The sequence below is a fragment of the Microtus pennsylvanicus genome, chromosome 3 (assembly GCF_037038515.1).
Source record: "Microtus pennsylvanicus isolate mMicPen1 chromosome 3, mMicPen1.hap1, whole genome shotgun sequence".
Lineage (NCBI taxonomy): Eukaryota > Metazoa > Chordata > Mammalia > Rodentia > Cricetidae > Microtus > Microtus pennsylvanicus.
In genome coordinates, this window is record NC_134581.1 from 22963312 (window position 1) to 22989969 (window position 26658).

Here is a 26658-nt window from a genome sequence, read left to right on the forward strand (position 1 = left end):
ATGACCCTTTTCTCTCTAAACTTTCATGTTTCCTGAGCTGTATACTAAAATTGAGTCAATTAACAATCCCACAACAACAGCTCAGTGTTTAAGAAGCCCAAGTCCCTTATTTAAAATCAAAAGGTTTGTTTTTCTTTATAGATGACATGGGATTGTATCTGTTTCCTTCTATCTTTTTAAGGCAAGATTTCACTGTGCAGCTACGGTCAGTCAGGATATCACTTTATAATCCAGGTTGAACTTGAACGTTAAGATCTGCCTCCTGGGTGCTCAGATTAAATGTGTTCATCATCTCACCCAAATTAAAAGTCAAATGACTGTATGTTATAAAAGACATGTAATAAGCTGAGAAAGACAAAGAGACAGGACCTCTTGAACCAAAGAGTTCAATCATGTTTAGATGCAAAGTATATGCTCTTGAGGAAGTTAAAAGTGCTGATGAAATAAATATACAAATTTTTTAAAAAGTACAATGATGGAGAAAGGTTTAGTGGGTGAGACAAACTAAAGCAGCAACAATGGTCTCTTAGTGCAAAGCCTGATCCATTATAAGGCTGCAACTGTCTGTAAATGCCTGAGGAGTAAGGAGCAGTAAATGAGTTTGAATCTAACAGACTAGCTGAGGAGGTTTAAGGAAAGATGTCAATTACAAGCTGGGGAAATCTTTCAATTTGTAAAGTGCTTGCCTATTGAAGATATGAGTTTGAGCCTAAAACCTTCTGCTTTAAAAATACATAAATAAATGTTAAAAGCTAAGGGTGGTAATGTGAGCTTGTCTCAGGAATAGGGAGGTGGGGATGGGGTTTGCTGGCCATCCATCTAGCTTAATCAACAAGTTCTAGGACAAACCACAGACCTTGGCTGAAAAACCTAAGTTACCTGAGGAACCACACCTAACCTCAAGTCTTCATCTTAAGTGTGAACACACATGAATGTACCCCCCATGCAACAATACACACACACACACACACACACACACACACACATCATCCCACAATAGAAAAGTACAAAGCTGAAGTGGTGTTAATGAGAAACTTTTCTATGTTATCTAAAATATCTAACCAAAATGATCAAAGACTAAACGACATACTTTTATTTCCTTTTTACATTTCTGTGTATGTGATATATATGTATTTGTGTTTTATGGGGGGGCAATATGCATGTAGAGGCCTGTTAGTGTGTATATGCATAAAGGCTTGATATTTGGAGAATGGTACTCATAGGAAGTACAAAAGTATCCTTCAAGCCCCTGGGCAATACAATTTCAGTCAGAATACCCCAGACTCCCTGTGGCTAACAATTTCAATTGCCCAAAGTTAATTTCCTGACACTACTCATCCCATTCCTGCACATTCTTGTTTAACCAGTAAGACTACTGGTTAAACTGAAATAGGGCTCAGGTCCCTTCCCAATACGACAGTCCTAACCTGTAAAAGAAGTCTGTGCCTTCATCTTCTCAGATGACAGTGTTATTCTGTTTACTCTGAAGTAAACCTAGTCCTACCAAGCAGCATTTCTTTCTTTTCATCTGAAAATCCTAAATTCTTCTTCTACATAGACACTGAAGCAAGGACTCTCTCAATCAAACACAGAACCTGCAGATAAGGCTACAGCCAGCCTCCAGCTAGGGACAATCTATCTCTGTCTCCTAGAACTGAAATTACAAGCAGGCTACCAAGCTCACCTGGCATTAACATATTTTGAAAAAATAACCCCGAGTCCTCATGCTTGTGTGTCAACTGATTTAAACATTGAACCAACCCTCAGTCAATACATCATGAATTTGTATTGTAGATTAAACAGCTTCATATAGGAACAAAATGCCATCAGGAACTTTTCAGAGCTATAGAGGATGTCTGCTTTCACAGGCTAAAGGAAAGATTGGCTGTTTTGTCAAGGGCTGATACAAATGATGACTTTAAGCTAAAGTCAATGCACAATTACCATTCTGAAAATCTTGAGGCTCCTCAAAATTATACTAAATTGACTCTGCCTGTGATCTATTAATAGAGCAATGCATGACTGACAGCATATCTGTTTACAATTTGGTTTACTGAGTATTTTATGTCCACGGTTCAGATCTACTGTTCAGAGGGCAATGAAAGATTCCTTTTGAATTAGTACTGCTCGCTGACAATTAACTGTTCATCTTAGAGCTAGGATGGAGATGTGTAATGAGATTAATTTCATGCCTACTAAAGTAATATTCAGTAACCTATGAGTTAGGAACTATTTTAGCTTTTGAATCTTTCAATTTATGAAATACTGAGGCAAAACTGCCACAGAGAGTCATCCTGATGATAGATCTAGAAAAAGTACACTAAACACCTACATATTGTAAAGAACATTTGTCATTTATGTTAGGAAATGGGAGTATCAAGATAAGCAGAAATATAGTTAGGAAAAGCCAGTGGCCATTAATGACTTTGGGAGCTTAAAAACTACAATAAAGAAAATAACACCTATGAAGCAGAAAGGATCATTAGAATTAGAAATAAGGCATATGTGGTATAAATAACAAGCAAAGTCTAAAAGTTTGAATTACTATAATCCCACAAAAAAAAAAACGTTAATGGATGGTGGCTTGCTTCTTAAAGATAAACAAAGAAAAAAGTTTCTAGAAATGGAATCAACACTCAGTAAAGTTGCTACAAACTGGGAAAGCAAAATGCTCTCTAGGTAAAGGCACCTGCAGAACAGGCTTGATAGCCTAGATATAATTCCAAGACCACACATGACAGTAGAAGGAAAAAACCGAGTCCACAAGGTTGTCCTCTAATTTCCATGTTTGCCATGGCCACACACAGACATCTCCCTCACACACACACATCCCCCACAAAGATATAAACTGTGAAGAAAGAACTCTAAATTTTCGATAAATATTGGTAAATTGAACTTTAAAATATACAAAGAAGCCTTACACAAAGCTTAATACACGTGACAAACATCTTTATCAAATTCAGAAATTACTGTAAGCACTCTTTCAGTTAGCAGCTGCTACCCTAATTAGTCAGTAGGCAGCAACACCCAAGCAAAGACTTCCTCAATCAAAAACAATCACCAAAAACTCAAGTGACCACTGGCATAATAATTTTTTGAAGTATGGACATATTTAACTATATTATTATTATTACACACTGTAAACAATGCTTTTTAACGTATCTGGAAATAAAAAATTTTGTGTATCTCACTTGAGTGGAGGATTCATTTTATTACAAGTGGAATAAAAGTACCCACAATAACTCTGAATATACCTATAATTATTAGCAAAGACATAATAATAAAAATTAAGTAGGACTATTATAAATTTAAAATATCCTAATGAAAATAGTTTTGGAAAAACAGCATTTATACAAATTATTATAAGGTTCCTAAAATAATACCTAAGAATTTATTAACAATCCTAGTCCTCACAAAAAGTACTGCCTGCTTTCAAAAAGTTGGATAAATAGCTGGAAATATAAGATATACCAAGATCAAATCAGAGAAATAAAAACTTCAATAGACCAGTAACAATTAATATGATTGAATTCGCCTGATCGGACAAGCTCATAATCTGGGAAACAATTGTCTTGTACTAGGTAAAGGTTTGTCACTTGTACCGGTTTAATAAAATGCTGACTGTCCATGAAGACAGAAACCTCTGTCAACAAATGGCACCCAACATGGGGCACTGAATGTACTTAAAACCTGGGAGAGTTTAGTAAGTATTACTAAACATAACAGAACAAGAGTTAAGCATGGCTTCTAGGTAAGAGTATTTTCAAAGGTGGGCTCTGCTAGCTAGAGGCAAGTGTGTTTCATTTAAGAGGCTTCCTGACTCAGCCGTAGCTGCAAAAACGTTGCAGGTTTTTTTTAAGAGGCCCCACCACAAAACAGTTAAATAATGTTTATGAAGAGCCAACAACATACTTCTTAGTGGTGGTTGGGACCCTGAAACGCCATAGAGTTGTGGCAATAAACATGGCTCCCGCGAGTACCTCCACCATGCAGCTAGACTCTCAAAAAGCAAAGGAATGGGGTTGATCCAGTGGTGAAAGCCATGGCTTTAATCAAAGCCTATCACTTAGCAAATTAAAAACTCATACCATCAGAAAAAGGCACACCGGGCGAAGGTGGCGCACGCCTTTAATCCCAGCACTCAGGAGGCAGATGCAGGCGGATCTCTGTGACTTCGAGACCAGCCTGGTCTACAGAGCTAGTTCCAGGACAGGCTCCAAAGCCACAAAGAAACCCTGTCTCGAAAAACAAAAACAAAAAAAAAAAAAGAAAAAGAAAAGAAAAGAAAAGAAAAAGAAAGATAAACAGTAAAGATAGATTCAAATGAATAAAAGCTCTAAACAGTTTACAGTGTGTTTAAAAATGTATGTAGGCTTGGAAGAGAAAAAAAGAAGGGGAAAGTAGTTAGGTGTGGTGGCACACACTTTTAATTCCAGCACTTGAGAGGCAGAGGCAGGCGAATCTCTGTGAGTTCAAGGACAGCCTGATCTACAGACTGAGTTCCAGGACAAAAAGAAAAAAGAAATTGAGTTTAAAATAAAGCTACATAAAGATGGAAAATACACAGAGCAATCTAGATACTGTATGTTATTGTGTTGTCTTTGAATTGTTTGATGACTGAGGAAGAAGCAACAGCAGCCAAAAAATATTTGATTATAAATGCTTCTAAATTAATCTAACATATATTTTGAAATGCCATGACTTCAAAATTTAAGTCCAAAAGATAGGTTACTTTGGAGAAGAGGTTTTGTTTTTGTTTCCACAGGAAATGAGAGGCTGTGGATTCTTTCCGGGTTAAGAAAACTCGGGTTTGATCAAGAAAGACCACCTCCCTCCGAATAATATTGAATAGAAGTGAATGACCCGGATGATCCAACATTTCAGAGGACCTCTATACTTCATCCAGAACAGCCTCAAGACTGCTGACTGAGATGATCAAGCCTTACAGAATATTCTTGTCTGAACTTGGCCATAATCCTAAATTGTCTTTAGGTTCCCATAAGATTATCAGCACCCCCAATCAACAGGAAGTAGCCCAGAAAACTATGCCCACATTCCCATAAAATGAATTATGGACGTTCTTCTTTGTTTAGAGTGTTGGTTACAAGTTGTTATGGATAATGGGCAGGAAAAAAGCTGAACAAAGGAGATTAGATTCAGAGTTCTTGTTTTGAAAAAAAGGGAGGGGGAAGTGCTGTAGGACAATGGTCTTGTACTCTGTAAAGATTTGTCACTTGTACAGGTTTAACAAAATGCTAATTGGTCAATATCCAGGCAGGAAGTATAGGCAAGCAACCATAACATGAGAATTCTGGGAAGACAAAAAAGGCTATGTCTGCAGTCATCAACCAGGCAAAAGAGGAAGCAAGATGAAAGTGCCTTGCTGATAAAAGGTACCAAGCCCATAACAGTCAAGAATTATGGGTTAATGTAAGATGTAAGAATTTGTTAATAAGAAATTCTGAGCTAATAGGCCAACCAGTTTATAATTAATGTAAACCTCTGTGTGTTTCTTTGGGACTGAACAACTGCAGGACCAAGCAGGACAGAAAACTCTGCTACAATTGCAGTACTTAGGAGATGGAGGCAGAAAGATTAGAAATTCAGAATCATCCTCAATTATGTAGTAAGGTCAAGACCAGCCTGAACTGCAGGAGAATTTGCCCCCCTCACAAAAGAAGGAAACAAAATAAAAAAGTAAATAAATATATTGTATCAGGTGGTGGTGGCACATCCTTTAATCCCAGCACTGGGGGGACAGAGGTAGTGTTATTTCTGAGTTCAAGGACAGCCTGGTTCACAGAGCAATCCAGGGTAACCAGGGCTACACAAAAAAACCTAGGAACATATAAAATAAAATAAAAACAAAATAAAACTAGTAAAAATATCAAAAAGAAAAGAAAAAAGACAAACCCAAACCCAAATAAAATTAATAAAATAAAAATTAGGAAAATCTTTTAGCAAAGAAAAAGTTCAGGGCCAAACGGCTTCGCTGGTAAATATTTAAAGAGACATAATGCTAATTCTGCTAAAATTATTCCAAATGTATACAATCCTGAAATTCATTACTCGTTTTTTTGTTTTGTTTTGTTTTGTTTAGAGACAGGGTCTCTCAATACCTTTGAATCTTGTTCTAGAACTCGCTCTATAGACCAGACAAAGCTCAAATTAACATAGATCTGCCTGCCTCTGCCTCCCGAGTGCTGGGATTAAAGGCATGTGCCACCACCCAGCTTTAAAATTACTATTACAGCACAAAGAAACAAAGAGTTTTAAAAGAAAGAGGATGAAGAGGAAAAAGAACAAAGAGGACTATGAAGACTATAGGCCAATATTTCTGACGAGTAAAAAAGCAAAACTGCCAAATATATACTAACAAATGAATCCCACAACATAGAAAAAATTACTACTTCCCAGTATAAGCAAGATAAATGCTAATCAGCAAACTTGACACATATTATCAAGAAAACAAAGTAGAAAAACCAGAGGACCATTTAAATGGGTAGCTATAAATCGTTTGCTAAAACTCAGAATTTTCTGATGAAAACTCCCTTGCTATAAATAAAGACCACATTAAGACAAACAAACAGTTAATACCATACTGAATGTGGAAAAGTTTAAAGCACTTTCTCTAAATCTACATTAGAAACATATGCCAATTTTTTTACTATGTTTGTTCAACACAATACTACAAGTCAGTCAGAGCAACCAAGAAAGAAAAAAAAAAGATGCAAATAAATAAAAGAAAGAAATTTAGTCATTAGCAAGTAATATAATGTGGTGAGGGACAATTCTGTCAATTACGCTTTAAATAAACACTGATAGGTCAGTAGCCAGGCAGAAAGTACAGGCGGGTCAACCAGACAGGAAATAGAGGTGGGACAATGAAAACAGGAGAATTCTGGGAAGAGGGAAGCTCCCTCTGCAGTCCTGCCCAGACACGAAAGGAAGATGTGACCTGCCCCGCCGAAAAAGGTACCAAGCCATGTGGCTAACATAGATAAGAATAACGGGCTAATATAAGTTATAAGAGTTAATAAGAAACCTGAGCTAATAGGCCAATCCGTCTATAACTAATGTAGACCTCTGTGTGATTTCTTTGGGACTTGACGACTGCAGAAACCAGGTGGGACAGAAACCACAAACAACAATAATGTATGTATGTATGTATGTATGTTTGTGTGTGTGTGTATATATATATGTTATTACTGTTTTATATATGTGTGTATTTTATACACACAGGATATATAAAGCAAAAAAACTAAGAACTATACCACAGACTTGATAGGACTGTCAAAACTCAAGAAAAAGATAAGACACTATAAAAACAAATCAACATACAAAATTACAACTAAATCAAAAACTAATATACAAAATCCAGCAACATTTACATATACTAAGATGGAACTATGTGGTGTGGGGGGAGGGGGGATCAAGCAGCCAGGAATAGTTGTTATATGCTTGTTATTCCAGCACTTGGGAGGCAGAGGGAGGAAGAGCCAAGAAGTCCAGACCTGCCTAGGTTTCATGAGACTGCCTCAAAACATAAAAATAGGAGCTGGAAAGATAGCTTTATTGGTGAGACACCTGCCATGCACACATGAGGAGAGTTTAGATGCCCAGCAATCTAGTAAAAGGTTACATAAAATGGCACAAGTGCCTGTAGCCCCACGGCTAGGAAAGTACATAAAGGTAGAACTCTGAAACTCACTAGCCAACCAATTTAGCTAAATCACTGAGTTTCAGGTTTCAGAGAGAGACCATGTCTCAAAAATATAAAGGTGGAAAACAAAGGGAAGATACCCAACTTGAACCTGGGCTTCATATTTATTCATTCTCTGCCCCATCCTTCAACTCCACAAATACATCTGCAAACTCATCAAGTACACACGCCACACACAAAAACACATCATGCACGTATAAAATTTGTAAGTAAAAATAATCAGATAAAAATTCAAGAAAGCAATACTAATGATTAATACATGCATATCTGCCACTCTGGAGCATGTGAAACTTGGGAAATAATGAGGCAGACTAAAGTCTCAAGCAATGACAAACTATTCAGGGCATCAGACAATTTATACTCTGAGTGTTAAGAAGAGTCATAGGGAATAAAGTGTATAATCACAAGAGCAAGCCACATGTGGTAAAAACATGTTTTTCTTCCATAGAGGCATATGGATAACAGCTGAAGTAAACGCACTCTTATCTGCTATACCTAGGAGGAGCATGAAAAGACCTTACAACAACAATTCAGTGTTTTGAAGAAACTGAGGTCATAAGGCCCTTGTCTATTTTTTTTTTCATAAAGATTTCTCACAAGCACTCAGAATTTTCCTCACAGGACTCCATTCCTGGACCATATTCCAACACACATGTATGGACCCAGGAGCCTATAAAAATTCCTCCAAAATGACCATACATTAGGACTCAGGGAAAGACTCAACATATACAAAAATTGGAATCATATCATACATTCTGTTACTACAATGGAATAAAGCTGGATATCAAGAGGAATAGATACTGTAGGAAGTGGACATTCATTAAATTCAAGAAGAAAAATTTAAAGGTTCTAGAATATAAACAAAAACAGAAAATACTAAAATCTATGGGACACAATAAAGAAAGTACATAGCATTAAATGTCTACATTAAAAATATTTTTGTGAGAAATCAAATAATAAATTAATGATGCACCTAGATGTCTTGTAAAAACAAGAGTAAAAAACACCCAAAAAAGGTAGGTAGGACTTGGTCTGGTAGATGAAGCCTTAATCACAGCACAGAGGAAGCAAAGGCAGATGGTTCTCTGTGAGTGCCAGGCTAGTCAGGACAACACAGTGAGACCCTGTCTCAAATGAATGAAGAGATAAATAAAATAACATCTGAAAAAACAACAAAATAAAAACAAAAAATACAAAGATGCAACTAAAAAAAGAATTTGCTCACTGGAAAGATTAAGTAGAATAACAAATCTTTAGTCAAATTAACTAAAAGAAAGAGAGGATCCAAACTAGTAATAATAGTGACAATAGACACTGAGGAAATTCATAGAATCCTAACTATAATTTTTTCCCAAAATCTTTATTTCATAAAATTGTAAAATCCAAAAGAAATGGTGAATGTAAATCAAGATGAACTAAAACTTTAGACCCATAATATCCAAGGAAATAGAAACTGCAATTAATAATTTCTCAACTAAAAAAGGCCAGAGGAGAGTTGGATTCAGATAAGAATTCTACAAGACCTTCAAAAGAAGAACACTAATACTCCTAGAATTATTCCAGAGAATAAAAAGTAAAAACCATTTTTTAAAGTTAGTATCACTCTGATACTAAAGCCAGACAAACACTCAACAACAAAGATAATAGGACAATATTTCTAATAAATAAATATATAGATTAAAAAACCCTCTCACCTTGCATGAATCCAACCAGGTATTAAGGTAAGACCTCATGCCCAGAACCTCAAAGAAGACAAAGAGAATATGCTTGAACTCACTGGAACAGAAAAGAGCTTTCTGAATTGGATTCCAACTGCACAGGTAAATTATTAATAAATGGAACCTCATGAAACTAAAAAGCTTCTCTGCAGCAAAGGACACCATCATCCAAGTGAAGAGGCATCCTACAAAATGAATAAAAATCTGACAGAGTTAAGATCTACAACATACAAAGAACTAAAACCTTTCAATATCAAAAAAACAAAAACCCAATCAAAAGTGTGACGTGGAAGGACTGGATAGATGACTCTGTGGTTAAGAACAAGTAATATGCTTTAAGAGGATCTGAGTTCAATTCCCAGCATCATATTGTTTAGTCTATAACTCTAGCTCCAGGGAATTCAACACCTCTGGCCTCCGCGAGCACCCACATTCATGTGCATATACATGCACGCATAATTAAATTTTTAGAAAGTGGAAAATGGAACTAAACATGAGTACTGAAGAGATAATATACAATTGGCTGAGAAATGTTTAAAAATATATGTCTTAGCTTCACTAGCTATCAGGTTAAAATGTAAATTAAAATTATCTTCAGATTTTATCTTACCCCAATGAGAATGGCTAAAAAACAAAATACCAATGCTGGCAAATGCTGAAAACGATGTGAAGGAAAAGGAACACTTATTTATCGATGGCCATAATGCAAACTGGTACAGCCAAGAGAAATTGGTATGAAGGTCCCTCAAAAAGCTAGAAACAGTTTCTATAATATGATCCATCTATACCACTGTTAGGCATATAATCAAACAACTCTATATCCTACTAAAAGGATATCTGCTCATCCATATCCACAATATCTGGAAAGAAAAACAGCCATCAGCTGATGTGTGGATAAAGAAAAGAAGGTTTACTTAAACAGTGGAATATTATTCAGATGTTAAGAAACATGAAATTATAGATGGAGTGAAAATTATCATTCTGAGAAAGGTGACCCTGACCCAGAAGGGTAAGTATGTATTTTCTCTCATATTCAGATGCTAGCCTTGAATCATCAGATACTTTGTGTTACATCTGGAAAACTCATAGAAGCCAGGAAATTAGTAGATGTCAGGCAGGATTGGGGGTGTTCTCAATGGAGGGAAATGGAACAAAGTGGTATAAAGTATTACAGAGAAATAACGGTACAGGAAGGGTTTAAAGGAGAGGGAGATAAAAGGGCAAGGTAGAAGACAGGAGGGATAACTAACACTAAAGACACATTGATATTTTCATATGGAAACCACTTATTGTAGAAAATTTCTAAAATATATAATATACATGTACAGTTTAAAAGGAGTTACCAAGCCGGGCGATGATGGCGCACGCCTTTAATCCCAGCACTCGGGAGGCAGAGGCAGGCGGATCTCTGTGAGTTCGAGACCAGCCTGGTCTACAGAGCGAGTTCCAGGACAGGCTCCAAAGCCACAGAGAAACCCTGTCTTGAAAAAAACAAAAAAAAACAAAACAAAACAAAACAAAACAAAAAAAAAGGAGTTACCAATAATAAGGCAGTAACACTAATGATTCTGATTTAATCATTCTATATTGTTTATATGTATCAAACACACTTTGGAGCTCAGTGGAAAATCTCCTGGTAGGTGTGAGGACCAGAATCTGATCCTCAGAACCCATGTAATAGTGGGTGGCTGCCTCTATTCCATCCTCAGAAACCTGAGATAACAAGATGACTAGCCAGTCCAGTCTCCCCCCCCCACACACACACACACTCTAGGAACTACCAATCCAAATATTAATCTCATCTGAAGATGTCCTACACTCATGAGCCGTCCCTTCCTTAGGACTTAAAACAGACGCTTAGGTCAACTGAAAGACCCAGTATCAATGAATATAGTAGAAAACTCTAGATGTGACTTTTGGCATACACATGTACCACACAGATACACATGCAAAAACAAGCACCAGCATACAATGAAACATGTTCATTCACAAATGTCCAAAAATCACATGCACATATGAAAAGAAAAATATCACATTTTATCCCCATAAATATGCTATGTAATCAATTAAGATTTTCAAAAAGAAATAAAATGGACTGGGAAGAAGTCTGGGTAAAAAACAAAATAAAAGACTTGCTTTTAAGCCTTACCTCTGAATTTCATTCTTGGAACTCACACAGTAGGAGGAGAGAAATGACTCCCACAAGTTGACCTCTGGGCCTACACAGACATGCTTATACATATACATAAAAGAGCACACCCATGTGTGCACGCACATACATATACACAAGAAATATTTAAAAATTAAACAACAAAAAACAACAGAAATCATGGGAAATGTAATGAATAAAATAGTTTTTAAAAAGTGGATTAACCGCCGGGCGGTGGTGGCGCACACCTTTAATCCCAGCACTCGGGAGGCAGAGGCAGGCGGATCTCTGTGAGTTCAAGACCAGCCTGGTCTACAAGAGCTAGTTCTAGGACAGGCACCAAAGCTACAGAGAAACCCTGTCTCGAAAAACCAAAAAAAAAAAAAAAAAAAGTGGATTAACCAAAAATTTGAGATCACACAAAACAGAGATGGTTAACAGAAAACGTCCTATCATTCCTGAAAAATAAACTATCTTTGATATAATTCAAATAGGATCATTCTGACGACCTCAGTATAAATATGTAGTATTTACCTACTAGATGGGACAGCAGCATTTCTATAAAAAAAATCCAATTATATTTGGCACAGAAAAAAAATTAATCATTTAGGTATACAAAACTTTTAAATAAAAAACATACTGCAGAAGCTTAGCTATATACACATCAAAATTAAAATAATATTTCACATTAATTATTTTGAAGGAAAATAATACAAGCAATCTAACATTTTAATAGGAGAACAAATTTCCATGAATCCCAGAGGCAAGGCAACCTGCCTACATTCTCAGAATACTCACATGGTAGCCAGAGAAACAGTCTTACACTAATTACAAGATTCTTTCACTCTCCCCAAAATGTGTAAGAAAAGCTACAGGCATAAACACTTCTTCAAGTGAACAAGAATTATAAAGATTACAATGCATGTCTTTCTCCACAATTTTTGCCCTTTAAATAAAAAGGCCATACAGTCAAAAAATATATAGGCAAGTAGAAGCCAGTACACAGTCAAATGGAAGAATACTCCTGAGTTTTGTTTTAAGGTTGGCCCTAAAATAATAATTCTGGTAAAAAAGATACAATTACATTCAAAAAGTCATGCTCAATAACCCACTAAAAGAAAGACCTACCTATCTTCTTATATACACAATAAGTAATTAAACACTGTTGTGCTTTGAATAAGAATGGCCCTCACAGGCTCCTATATTTGAATGTTGAGTCATGGAGTGACACTAAAGAAGGACTAAGAGGTATAGCCTTGCTGGAGTAGGTATGGCCTTATTAGAGGAAGTTTGTCACTAGGAAGGGTTTGAGTTTTCAAAAGCCCAGGCAAAGCCTAGTGGTTCTCTCTTCTGCTGCCTGGAAATCAGGATGTAGAACTCCCAGCTATTTCTCCAGCACCATGTTTGCCTATGGGCCATCATACTCCCCACCATGATAACAGACTAAACATCTAAACTGTAAGCCAGCTCCAATTAGATGCTTCTTTTTTTAGGAGTTGCCTTGGTCATTGTCTCTCTTCACAGCAATGGAAAAATGCCCAAGCAAACACCATAACCATATTATTATAACAGGTGAGTTCTATTTGCATTATGAATAAGCGCAAGACAATGTACTATTAAAATTTATACCAGTTATGAAATGATTATAAGCTGTAAAAGTACTTGAGGATAATGCTATCTTAAGAGTGATGATAAGGGCCGGATGGTGGTGGCACACACCTTTAATCTCAGGACTCGGGAGGCAGAGGCAGGCGGATCTCTGTGAGTTCTAGGCCAGCCTGGTCTACAAGAGCTAGTTCCAGGACAGGAACCAAAAGCTATGGAGAAACCCTGCCTCGAAAAATTAAAAAAAAAAGAGTGATGATAATAAGCAAGGGAGGTCCCTTACATGTTTGCTTTTGCAATTGTGATATTGTACATTTTTGTTTTCACTTATTACAAGCTGTAAGTTGATTCCTAAGGTTGGTCATAAAAACCCAAATTTTTCCTCTCTTTTTTGTCTTGGACCTAGCAAGCAAAGAAAAATTTTAAAAACATATCATTCATTTTTCCCAAAAGAATCTCCTAAGATCTCATCTTAACACAGAAGGATCTTGCTCCAGACTCTGGAGAGAGAATGACTTACAACGTAAGGGCAAGAAGAACGCTAATATATACAAGTCTTACTGAGTTTCCCCATCCAATCTAAAAGCACTATAAATGTAAGGAAGTTTCCACAACAACGGGGTTGAAAGGGATTTCAGAACGCTGAATATTATGAAGTTCTTGGAAGATGACAAAAATTAATTGGTAATGAATGTCTTTAACCCTTCTCTTATACATGGCCCCATCTATTTCTCTCTGCAATGCTGATAATAGACTGTTAAAGGAGTTTCCCTAAATTCTGGAAGCTATACAAATAAATCGATCATATTCAAGGAATAGGTTAGGAAAATCTCGGACACACAGTCAAAAGCACAGGAAAACAAACAGGGAGGACTTAAAAATGAAACTGGAAAGGGTTGGGGGTGTAATAAAAATATTAGACTGAGACCTCAGCACTGACATCTGAAACTATGACAAAAGCAAAGCAACTTACATAACACCTAGATGGTAAGAAATGCTACACAGTAATGGCTTGTTTTTGGTAGGGAGAAAGCTTCACTCCTTTTTGATGATTATAGGTAGGTAGGTAGGTAGGTAGGTAGGTAGGTAGGTAGGTAGGTAGGTAGTCTATCTATATAGATATATAGAAATAAAGTTTCTATGCTGAATGTGAAATAAGAAGATAGGCTAACTTGTTTAAATACAAAGACGTACTAACTGAAATAGTTACAGAAGGAATAATGTCTAGATTGACCTTAAAAAGTATCATAAAAGGAGAAAAAGGTGGAGAAATAAAACAAGACTAGCAACACTGAATAATTTTTGAAACTCAGTAATGGAAATATGTCTTCTATAAAGAAAGCTAAGATTCTTCATAAGCTCTTTCATAAGACATAAAACCATTAATAGCAAATCAGATCATAGATGAATGAGAACAGTAAATCATAATACCCTGATATATTGTTACTATCTCTCAAAGTTCATTATGCTCACAATGGTTAACTAAAACTCGCATAATTTGTAAAGATATCCCTCAACGTAAGGCCACCTTGAACTCTTCTACACTCATGAATCATTAAGACTATTTATTAAAACATGCCTCAAGCTTTAAAATATTACTACCAAAATGCACATTTAGGAGCTACAAGAAAAAAAAAGTTGAGTGAGAAGAGCAGTGTGTCTTAACTGAACTTCATTCAACATTTCCTCTGTGCAAAGATGTGACAAATTTCCCTTCTCTGACACTGTTAAAGCAAAAGAAAATTTCCCAATAATCTCAGTTGTGTCGCTGGAATAAAAACCATAAAATATTAACAGCACTAATACAAAAATTGACAAACAACTCAGATCAAGGTTATTTATGGGAAAGCATTGAAGCACAAAGACAAATATAATACATACTGGAGGCCGGCCAGGACGACCCCTTTTTCGTTTTCCTTTGATCTCTGTTTCTTCAAGTTCGCTGCCAGCATCAGAATGGGCAGTAGTTTCATTAGTTGCATCCCTAGAAAATGCCAGATTGTTGTAGTGAACAAATTAATAAATAAATGCAATGCAGGTCAGTTCTATGACTTCCCTTACCTAGGATCACTAACAAGCAGAAGTTAGTATTTCTATTTTCAGAATCTCCAGTAAACCAAAATACATACACTCCTCATCTAATGTTACATGGCACCAAATAAAATTTATCTCCAAAATAAAAAGAAATAAAGTAATGTAGAAATGACAGTTGCTCTATAAAATATAACTGCAAGACTAGTTCTTCAAGATTAAAAATGGCTTGAGAGAAAATTTATAAAATAATGGAAGGCAGTATACTAGCAAACACGTGGCTCTTTAAAAAAATAGCATCAACACTCATGGTTGACGTGGAGAGCTGGCTCCACACCTTGCCTGAAGAGGATGATATCAGTGACCCTGACTAACCACTCAGCTACCATCCAGGCACACATCTAGGGCTTTGAGTTGCCTCACCCCAACATCTACCCCATTTATAGGCACATGAAGGGACTGGTCCTATGAAACCATAATCAAAGGATATCCATGACTCGGACAACAGCAGGATATCCAAGAGGAGTTTCAATGAGAGTCCAGAGTACACTGATGGTGTACCAGAAGTCAGAGGCCTTCAACCAGACCAACAACTCATTACACAATGAATATCTGTGCAAGTAAAGCTACCTGGACAAAAGAATATACTGCATGATATACAGCAGTTCCCAATGCCACTAAGACGGATGAAAAGGTGATGGAGAGGTGGGAAAGACAGGAAGGATGGGGGAGTGAAGTGGTTTTTTGTTTGTTTTATTTTTGTAGTTTTATTTTAATTAATATTTTTGTTCGTGTTTTTAATTTTGCTTGGGGGGGACAAGAAAGAGTGAAGGATTGATAGGGTGGGCATGGGAGGTAAGAGGGATGTGGGGCATAATGTGAAATTTCCAAAGAATCTATATAAATTATGTTTAAAAGAGAAAAACAAAGCATCTGAAGCTGGGTGATGGTGGCACGCACATTTAATTCCAGAACTCAGAAGGCAAAGGCAGGTGTATCTTTGTAAATCCAAGGCCTTCCTGTGCTACGAGGACTACATAAAGATCTGAAAGATCCATAGCACAAAAATGATGTACAATAATTAAAAATACAATCCACTTCATTGTAAATTCCATGCAGCCATCACAAAATAACTATTTTTGTCAAACTCTATTAGTAGTCTTTTTAATGAATAGGATTAATGCAATGAAAGAGACACCTGTTGGACATTTACTTGGTAGTCAATGCTATCAGTGATTTCTTTCTTGAATCAGATAATAATTTTCAATACTGGAAGAGTATTTCTAACTTTGAAAACTATTATAACTGACTATTTGAAGCACCTTTAAGTTTAATCCACATTATAAACAATTTATTATCATTCTCTTAAATGTACAATTAACAACTGAAATCATTACGTGTAGTATTTGTAGTTTTCATGCATAAATATTCTCCCTGTAACCAATTTGAAACTACCAAAATTCCATCACTAGAAAATGATACACCGCACACCATTTCAGCTATTTCCAAATAATGGAAAAAAGAACATTCATTTATACCGCATGAGAAATAAAAACCTCAAGAAAGTAAATGTTTAAATTGCAAAATAATGAATTTTGAATATTCTATCTTAACGAGATTTATTTCATTTACTTTTCTTACGTGTGTGATACACTAGTATGTGTGTTCATCTCATCGTACTCTTGCCTGTGAATACGTACTTAACTTCTACGCCATCATCCCATACATTTACTTCATTTTAAGCTTACATAATTTAACTTTTTGTAATAGCTGTATTGTACTAAACTGGCTTACAAAATAGATAAATATTCTAGGCTCTGATTCTGACTAATCAATACAGCACTAAATTCTACCTCAACAACACTTTTTAAAGTCTGTAGAAAACTGAAAAGAAATTAACAGGAAGGATACACAACCAATATTAAGTCCAACTAAAAAAACTTCTCCATTTGCTTCTTAGTCTTGGTTCCCTCTTTGTATTGATCCCTTCCTTAAAGTTCAATTCTCAATGTGTGTTATTCTGCATTCTTATTGCATTACATTCCTTTGGAGATCTTAAACATAATGTGCAGCTTCTATGTAAATAATTTTAATACCTTAACAGAACACCTGACCATATTCCAGATCTTTTATTCAAGATTATTAACTTGCATAAATGAAATGCTTCTTCAAATTGATCTAAATGCTTTAAAATACTTCTTTAAAGGCCACATCAAATTCACCAAATTAGACTTTCTTCTAGATCTATGTTCATAGAAAAAAACATTAATCAACTTATTTTCAGCTAGTGAACATAAAAATCATTATAAAATTTAGCATCTTCAGAATGATCCTATCTATTCAAATTCATAAATTTATATTACTCCATTTTATCTCCTACAAACAAAATTTCAGCATAACAGTCTCTCGCCAGGAAAAAAAAACATGACTGTGGGTAGACAGGGAGGGGGAAGGATCTGGCGGGAGTGGGGAGAAAAATAAAAATAGTAGTCTCACATTTGCTCCATTATTATCATGATCTTAAAAAAAAGGAAACAAAAAAAATCTCACTTTGTCTCCCTGTCTTTACCGTCTCCCCTGTGCAAGCTGCTCTATACATTCCCAGGACAAACCAGTCTATGCACCACTGCTAGCACCATTCTCAATCACACTGCACACCAGTCAATGCACCACTGCTAGCACCATCCTCAATCACACTGCACACCAGTCAATGCACCACTGCTAGCACCATTCTCAATCACACTGCACACCAGTCTATGCACTACTGCTAGCACCATCCTCAATCACACTGCACACCAGTCAATGCACCACTGCTAGCACCATTCTCAATCACACTGCACACCAGTCTATGCACCACTGCTAGCACCATTCTCAATCACACTGCACACCAGTCAATGCACCACTGCTAGCACCATCCTCAATCACACTGCACACCAGTCAATGCACCACTGCTAGCACCATTCTCAATCACACTGCACACCAGTCTATGCACCACTGCTAGCACCATTCTCAATCACACTGCACACCAGTCAATGCACCACTGCTAGCACCATCCTCAATCACACTGCACACCAGTCAATACACACTACTGCTAGCACCATTCTCAATCACACTGCACACCAGTCAATACACACTACTGCTAGCACCATTCTCAATCACACTGCACACCAGTCTATGCACCACTGCTAGCACCATTCTCAATCACACTGCACACCAGTCAATGCACCACTGCTAGCACCATTCTCAATCACACTGCACACCAGTCTATACACACTACTGCTAGCACCAATCTCAATCACACTGCACACCAGTCTATGCACTACTGCTAGCACCATTCTCAATCACACTGCACACCAGTCAATACACACCACTGCTAGCACCATCCTCAATCACACTGCACACCAGTCAATACACACTACTGCTAGCACCATTCTCAATCACACTGCACACCAGTCTATGCACTACTGCTAGCACCATTCTCACATCACACTGCACACCAGTCTATGCACCACTGCTAGCACCATTCTCACATCACACTGCACACCAGTCAATACACACCACTGCTAGCACCATTCTCAATCACACTGCACATCAGTCTATGCACCACTGCTAGCACCATTCTCAATCACACTGCACACCAGTCAATACACACCACTGCTAGCACCATTCTCAATCACACTGCACACCAGTCTATGCACCACTGCTAGCACCATTCTCAATCACACTGCACATCAGTCTATGCACCACTGCTAGCACCATTCTCAATCACACTGCACACCAGTCAATACACACCACTGCTAGCACCATTCTCAATCACACTGCACACCAGTCAATACACACCACTGCTAGCACCATTCTCAATCACACTGCACACCAGTCTATGCACCACTGCTAGCACCATTCTCAATCACACTGCACATCAGTCTATGCACCACTGCTAGCACCATTCTCAATCACACTGCACACCAGTCAATACACACTACTGCTAGCACCATTCTCAATCACACTGCACACCAGTCAATACACACCACTGCTAGAAACCATTCTCAATCACACTGCACACCAGTCTACGCACCACTGCTAGCACCATTCTCAATCACACTGCACACCAGTCAATACACACCACTGCTAGCACCATCCTCAATCACACTGCACACCAGTCAATACACACCACTGCTAGAAACCATTCTCAATCACACTGCACACCAGTCTACGCACCACTGCTAGCACCATTCTCAATCACACTGCACACCAGTCAATACACACCACTGCTAGCACCATTCTCAATCACACTGCACACCAGTCAATACACACCACTGCTAGCACCATTCTCAATCACACTGCACACCAGTCTATGCACCACTGCTAGCACCATTCTCAATCACACTGCACATCAGTCTATGCACCACTGCTAGCACCATTCTCAATCACACTGCACACCAGTCAATACACACCACTGCTAGAAACCATTCTCAATCACACTGCACACCAGTCTACGCACCACTGCTAGCACCATTCTCAATCACACTGCACACCAGTCAATACACACCACTGCTAGCACCATTCTCAATCACACTGCACACCAGTCTACGCACCACTGCTAGCACCATTCTCAATCACACTGCACACCAGTCAATACACACCACTGCTAGCACCATTCTCAATCACACTGCACACCAGTCTATGCACTACTGCTAGCACCATTCTCACATCACATAACTCACCACTACTTGCAAATATTCAAAGGTAACCTGGTATTTGAAATACGCCAGAAATATTTCAAATATAACTACTGTTGTAAAGAATATTCAGGGGAGCTTGCCAGTGGTGGCGCACGCCTTTAATCTCAGCACTCAGGAGGCAGAGACAGGTGGATCTCTGTGAATTTGAGGTCAGCCTGGTCTACAGAGTGAGTCCAGGACAGGCGCCAAAGCTACAGAGAAACCCTGTCTCAGAAAAAAAAAAAAAAAAAGAATAATCAGGGGGTCAGAAAGCTTTTTCTAAAAAGACCACATAGTAACTTTTTAGAATTCTACATCTTCATCTCTACTACTACACTCTGGTGCCACAGGATAGATCTGGACATAGACAAAGCATAAATGAACAAACAACTATATTTAAAGAATATTTTTACTTTTTTGGTGAAACAATAATTTAATCAGGATTATAGGAGCATGGACAGTTATATAGGCAGGTATACCACTTAGGACAAAAAGAACATCTCCCTAGCAAAGGTACTGCCTATAAATCTTACAGAAAGAGACAGGGTCTAGTGAACCATCTCCCCTAGTAACCTTTAGAAGTCTGTAACTACTGGGAAAAGCAAAGTCAGGTACTGACAGACCTTTTTACTAGTAATCTTATTGTTTGGGATTGGGAGGGGGCATTCTTTTAAAAATCTTAAGTATCAGCAGTTTCTTGTCCATCCTTGATCTAGTTGTTCTCATTTGCTCCAAAAAATAAAACTTACTGTTTCACTCTTCATTATGGTACATACCACTCTCTCAAATTGTTTAGCATGTACCACTGTAGTCTATGTTTCTTTTTATTTAAATAACATTTGTTTTCATTTGTTTTACATACTAACCAGTTCCCCTTCTTCCTCTCCTCCCATTCCCTCCCCTTTCCCATCTCCCCACTTCCCATCCATCTCCACCCAGAAAGGGAAAGGCCTTGCACAAATAATGGCACATTAAATTGAGGCAGGTCCAAGCTCCTGCCCTTATATCTAGGCAGAACCAGGTAGGTAATCCAGCCTGAGAAACCCTGTCTAGGGAGAGATCCTGTTCTCACTATCAGAAGCCTTACTAAGAGACAAGCCTCATGATTGTCACACACATGCAGAAGGCCTATGTCGGACTCATGCAGGCTCCCTTTGTTGGTTCAGCGTTCATGAGTTCACACGAATTCAGGTCAGCTGTCTCTGTGGGGTCCCCCATCATGATCCCCTAACTAGTACAATCCCCCCTGCCTTAATGATACAAGGCAGCACTGTAATTGTCTGTGGATCTCTGCCTCTGCTTCCATCAGTTACGAGAGAGAGTAACTGATAGGAATTAGGAAGGTCACTAATCTGCCAGTTCCGGCACCCACTCACATCATTGCTAGCTAGGAGTCTTAGTTGGGGGGTCATCCTTGTGGGCTCCTGGGGGTGGGGGTCCCTGGCACCAGGTTTCTCCCTAACCCCAAAATGCGCCCCCATCAAGGCATCTCTTTTGTTACTGTCCCTCTCCATCTTGCCTCCAAACCTTCCACACCAAGCCCACCCAACCCACTCCCTCTAGTTGCCATCTGTCCATCCCTCCAATCCCCCCACACACACACACACAGTTAACCCAGGAGATTTCTTCTACTTCCCCTTCCCAGGGAAATCCATGCATCCCACTTTGGGACCTTCTTGTTACCTAGCTTCTCTCTGGGCTGTACATTGTAGGCTAGCTATCGTATCTTTTACTCCAAATAACCACCTTTGAGTGAGTGAATAGCATGTTGGTCTTTCTGGGTCTGCGTTACCTCACTCAGAATGACTTTTCTTCGAGTTCCATACACTTGCCTGCATATTTAATGAGGTCATTATTTTGTACAGCTGAGTAGTACTCCACTGAATAAGTATACAATATTTTCTTTATCTATTCTTCAGTTGAGGGACATCTAGGTTGTTTCCAGGTTTTGGCTATTATGAATAGTAATGCTATGAACATAGTTGAGCAAGTGTCTATGTGGTATGATTGAGTATCCTTTGGGTATACGACTAAAATTGGTATAGCTGGTTCTTTTTTTTTTTTTTTAAATATTTATTTATTATTTATTATGTATACAATAGTCTGTCTGTGTGTATGCTTGCAGGCCAGAAGAGGGCACCAGACCTCATTACCGATGGTTGTGAGCCACCATGTGGTTGCTGGGAATTGAACTCAGGACCTTTGGAAGAGCAGGCAATGCTCTTAACTGCTGAGCCATCTCTCCAGCCCCGGTATAGCTGGTTCTTAAAGTAGACTGATTCCCAATTTTCTAAGAAACCACCATACCAATTTCCAAAGTGGCTGTGAGAGTTTGCACTTCCACCATCAGTGGGAATGTTCCCCTACTCCACATCCTCTCCAACATAAACTGCCATCACAGTGTTTTTACTCTTAGCCATTCTGACAGGTATAAGATGGTATCTCGCCGGGTGGTGGTAGCGCACACCTTTAATCCCAGCACTCGGGAGGCAGAGGCAGGCGGATCTCTGTGAGTTTGAGGCCAGCCTGGTCTACAAGAGTTAGTTCCAGGACAGGTTCCAAAGCTACAGAGAAACTCTGTCTCAAAAAAAAAAAAAAAGATGGTATCTCAGCGTCACTTTGATTTGCATTTCCCTGATGACTAAGGATGTTGTTAGCCTAAGTTTTAGCAAAACATATGCATAAAAAAAGAATAAAACATATTAGTGCCTGAGTTTTATAAATGTGTATATTATGTGATAAAATGATTCATAGTCACAGATCTAATATATGATAGAGTCAGCTGAATTTCAAACTGAACTTGAATTCCTGTATTTCTATGTGAGGATACTGAAATGCAAATGCTTTATATTTATCTTAGACAAACTAGCTAAAAGCTTTTGACATCAGAGAAAGCTCCAAGACAACTATAGGAAAAATCCAGTTCCATCACATAATGATTAAGCCATTAGTAAAATTAATTTGTGTTAGAATACAGTTTAATGACAAAATAAATTATCAGGTAAGTATGAAGTGATTAATAATACTGTCAAGTGCAGCCAGTTTAAAAAAATCAAAACTATTGTTAACAGCAAGTGCACTTCATTTTATATGCATACTTATTATTAGCATGTAGAATAAATTTTTAATAACAAAAAGTGGGAAAGACTTAACATGAGAAAAATCTGAACTTTCCTCACCTCAACTCTTCAGTCTAGCTCCTGGACTTTAGCAGAACCAGCTGATTAACATCCTACTACAGTGGCTACACAGACAACTGAGAAATCAAGAACACTTGTTATTGCATAGCACTCATTAAGTTTCAGTTCTGAGCACCTACATATTAGCTAACAAATGCCTGTATCTCCAGTTTGAAGGGATCTACCTTCTTTGGGCTTCCACAGGCACCAAGCATGTAGGTACACATACATACATGAAAGCAAAATTTATATACACTAAAAAACGTGAATGTTAAAAAGAAAATAATCCTTTGCCAGGCGGTGGTGGCGCCGCCTTTGATCCCAGCACTTGGGAGGCAGAGGCAGGTGGATCTCTGTGAGTTCAAGGCCAGCCTGGTCTACCAGAGTGAGTTACAAGACACCCAAAACTGTTACACAGAGAAACCCTGTCTCAAAAAAACCAAAAGAAAAAAAAATCAAATTCTACTAAAATAATTTCTATGTGTGTTATAAACAACATATGTGTGTGTTTCAATTTTAAAGTCTTGAGTATATGAATATATTCCAAACTCCTAACAAAATACATGGAATTTTTAAAAATATTCTTAAATCAGTGACTATTCAAGGTAATTGCTGTCTTGCACTATTGTAAAGGTATCTGAAACAAGTAGCCACATAGATAAGTCAGTCACATTACATATCACAGTCTCTATTTAAGGTGGACACAAAAGAAATACAAACCTCTATAAATGAGCCACAATCCTCATTTGTAGAAGTAAGCGACATCAGCTAGAAGTATAAAATCATATTATATCTTATAAAATCATCCTCATCATTCAATTTGGCCTGGATATTACAAATTCTTCCTAACACATATTAGTGCTGGCCTTCCTACTCGTATAATTACCAGTTTATTTTTTTAATCATATATATATCTTACTATATTCTATTCAACCATTCCCTAAAATCTCAACTGATACCCACAGCTGAGGAGGAGAGGGATACAATTCTTAACATGACTTGGAGGCCTATTAGGATTGTTATTTCATAAGCCCAATGTCATGTAACTCAATTCCCAAACATAAAAACAAAATTTGGAGGAGAAAGGTTTTGTATCAGATATCTCAATATACTACCTAAGAGTCTTTTAAAAATGCCATTTCCTCAATTTAGAACTAATACAATCCTCCCTTCTTCCTCCAAGCACACCTCCCACTTCAAACTTTAGTTCAATTATTTTTTGCTTTCTTTCTTTTCTTTTCTTTTCTTTTTGTTTGTTTGTTTGTTTGTGTTTCAAGACAGGGTTTCTCTGTAGCCTTTTGGAACCTGTCCTTGAAATAGCTCTAGTAGACCAGGCTGGCCTTGAACTCACAGAGATTCACCAGCCTCTGCCTCCCCCGTGCTGGGATTAAAGGAGTACGTCACCACCACCTGGCTTTCTTTTTCTTAATTAAGGAAGCTAGGGCTAGGAATGCTGCTCAGAAGTAGAGTGCTTGTCTAGCATGTGTGAAAACCTAAGTTCAATTCCCAGTACTGCCTCACATCCTAAAGGTGTTAAATTTTTCATAATACACCCAACCTTTCCTTCATAGCTTCAATAACTGTGTATTTGTGGTTAGTTCATTAATACCTATAAATGTAATGACAATGAAGCATGAGTCTGTTTTACACACTAAATCAATCCAGAGTTAGGCCATTACAGAATATAAACTATACAGTAACAGATAATACTTTGACACTGCTTAATAATTAACAACAGTAAGAATAGACAAATTCATCAGCAATTATAGTATCTAAGTAAGTCAAGAATACAGTAAGACTCATCTGTATAGTGGTCTTTTTGTCTTTCCTATTCTCTCACTATTTAATCACTATTACGACACAAAATTCAAGTTTGAAATTTAATAAAAACAAAATGCTCCTCTGGCAGAGGAAATAAAGGCAGGAAATCACTAAAGAAGCAGTATGGATACTGTTGGCTTCTTTTGGCCAAACTTACAATAATTGAGAGTCAAACACTACAGAGCAGAAAGGATTTGAAAAGTGTGGAGCTTCCATGAAAGAAGAAGCATGGCTAAAGGTGCTACGAAAGAGAGTATGTTGAGGTTGCTAGTGACCATTAGAAGAAATCAAGGAGACTGCACTGGAACAGCAAATGCCTTACTGCATCTCAGGAATCAACAAGATCTTAACCATCACACCTGCACAGACATAACAAGAGAACCTAGAGAGATATTTCTTTGAGAAGACGACATTGACTCTGCTTAGCTTACGGAGAGCCACACAGGAAATGGAGGGCAGTTGCTATAGTGGCAGACTGTCATTATTCACGTAATTCTGGTTGTGTTGGTATGCAAAAATGAAGTCAAGAGTCTTGGAGGCTTCCAAGGAGATTTCAAAAGAATGCCACAAAGGCAAAAATGAGCACATCAGATTCATCATCCTTGTAAGCAATCGCTGGCAAGGTGGTGAGGGAAGTTATGAGACTGGGGCAGAAGCTATAATGGACACAGCAAAAAGTCAGAGATGCCAGGAACAAAGAAGCAGCACCAGGTCCAGCAAAATCAGTACAAAAGGATGACCATAAAGACATCACTGTCCAAGCTCTTTGGGGTTCATAACACATCACCATGGACTCTGAATTACAAACATAGAACTACAGGATTTAATGTTTGACTGCGGTTAGTCCTGATTTTGGTAAAATTTCTCCTTTTTGTTTTCCTATTTGTCCATTGGGGAATAGGAATTATCCTTATGTAACTGTATCTTGGGATAGAGAAATATGTTTCCTGACTTACAACTCATTTTCTCTTATATCTCCTAAGTAATTTTGAATCTGGACAAGGATGATTCTGGATAATGAAAATCTCTGCAGATATTAAAAAGAGACTACAAGCATTTTGCATTATAAGACAGGCCTGAGCATGTGGAAGCAGAAGAAATCTGTGATTTGAGTGTCATAAATTTTAAAGATGTGGTCACCATCCTATGGCACTAATAAGAGATGGTGGGACTCCCAGCACTCGGGAGGCAGAGGTAGGTGGATCTCTGTGAGTTCGAGACCAGCCTGGTCTACAGAGCGAGTTCCAGGACAGGCTCCAAAGCCACAGAAAAGCCCTGTCAAGAAAAACCAAAAAAAAAAAAAAAGAGAGAGAGAGATGGTGGGACCTTTAAGAAGTGAGTTCTAATAGAGGCATATCAATGAAGGGGATTCTGGGACTGCAACCCTTTCCCCTTCTCTTTGTTTCCCAGCCCTGATGAAGTAAGCAGGTTGCTTCACCCTGTATCCCCTACTATGATAAACTGCCTTACCAGAGGCATAAAGGTCATACAGGCAACAAGGTCAACTAGTCCTAAGATAAAACCCCTAAAATTGAGATGCAGGGATACTTGTAAGTTGATTGGTTCAGGCATTTTTGTCATTGATACAAAGCACAACAGGGCATATAACTAGATAGATGAGTAGATTAAGTAAAGTAATAACGTTAACATAACCACAAAATTCACAGACAAGTATATGCTCTCAAAGAGTTTATTAATCTCAACCAAGAAT

The 26658-nt window shown here is 37.8% G+C and overlaps 1 protein-coding gene across 2 annotated transcripts in view; it reads right to left on the reverse strand.

The window, feature by feature from the left end:
- Positions 1-26658, reverse strand: part of Stag1 (STAG1 cohesin complex component) — a 305897-nt gene that overhangs the window by 199855 nt on the left and 79384 nt on the right. For both annotated transcript variants that reach the window (XM_075964871.1, XM_075964872.1), the window contains exon 3: positions 15077-15179. In XM_075964871.1, coding sequence (XP_075820986.1) covers positions 15077-15179 — 103 coding nt within the window. The remainder of the gene's footprint in view (positions 1-15076; positions 15180-26658) is intronic.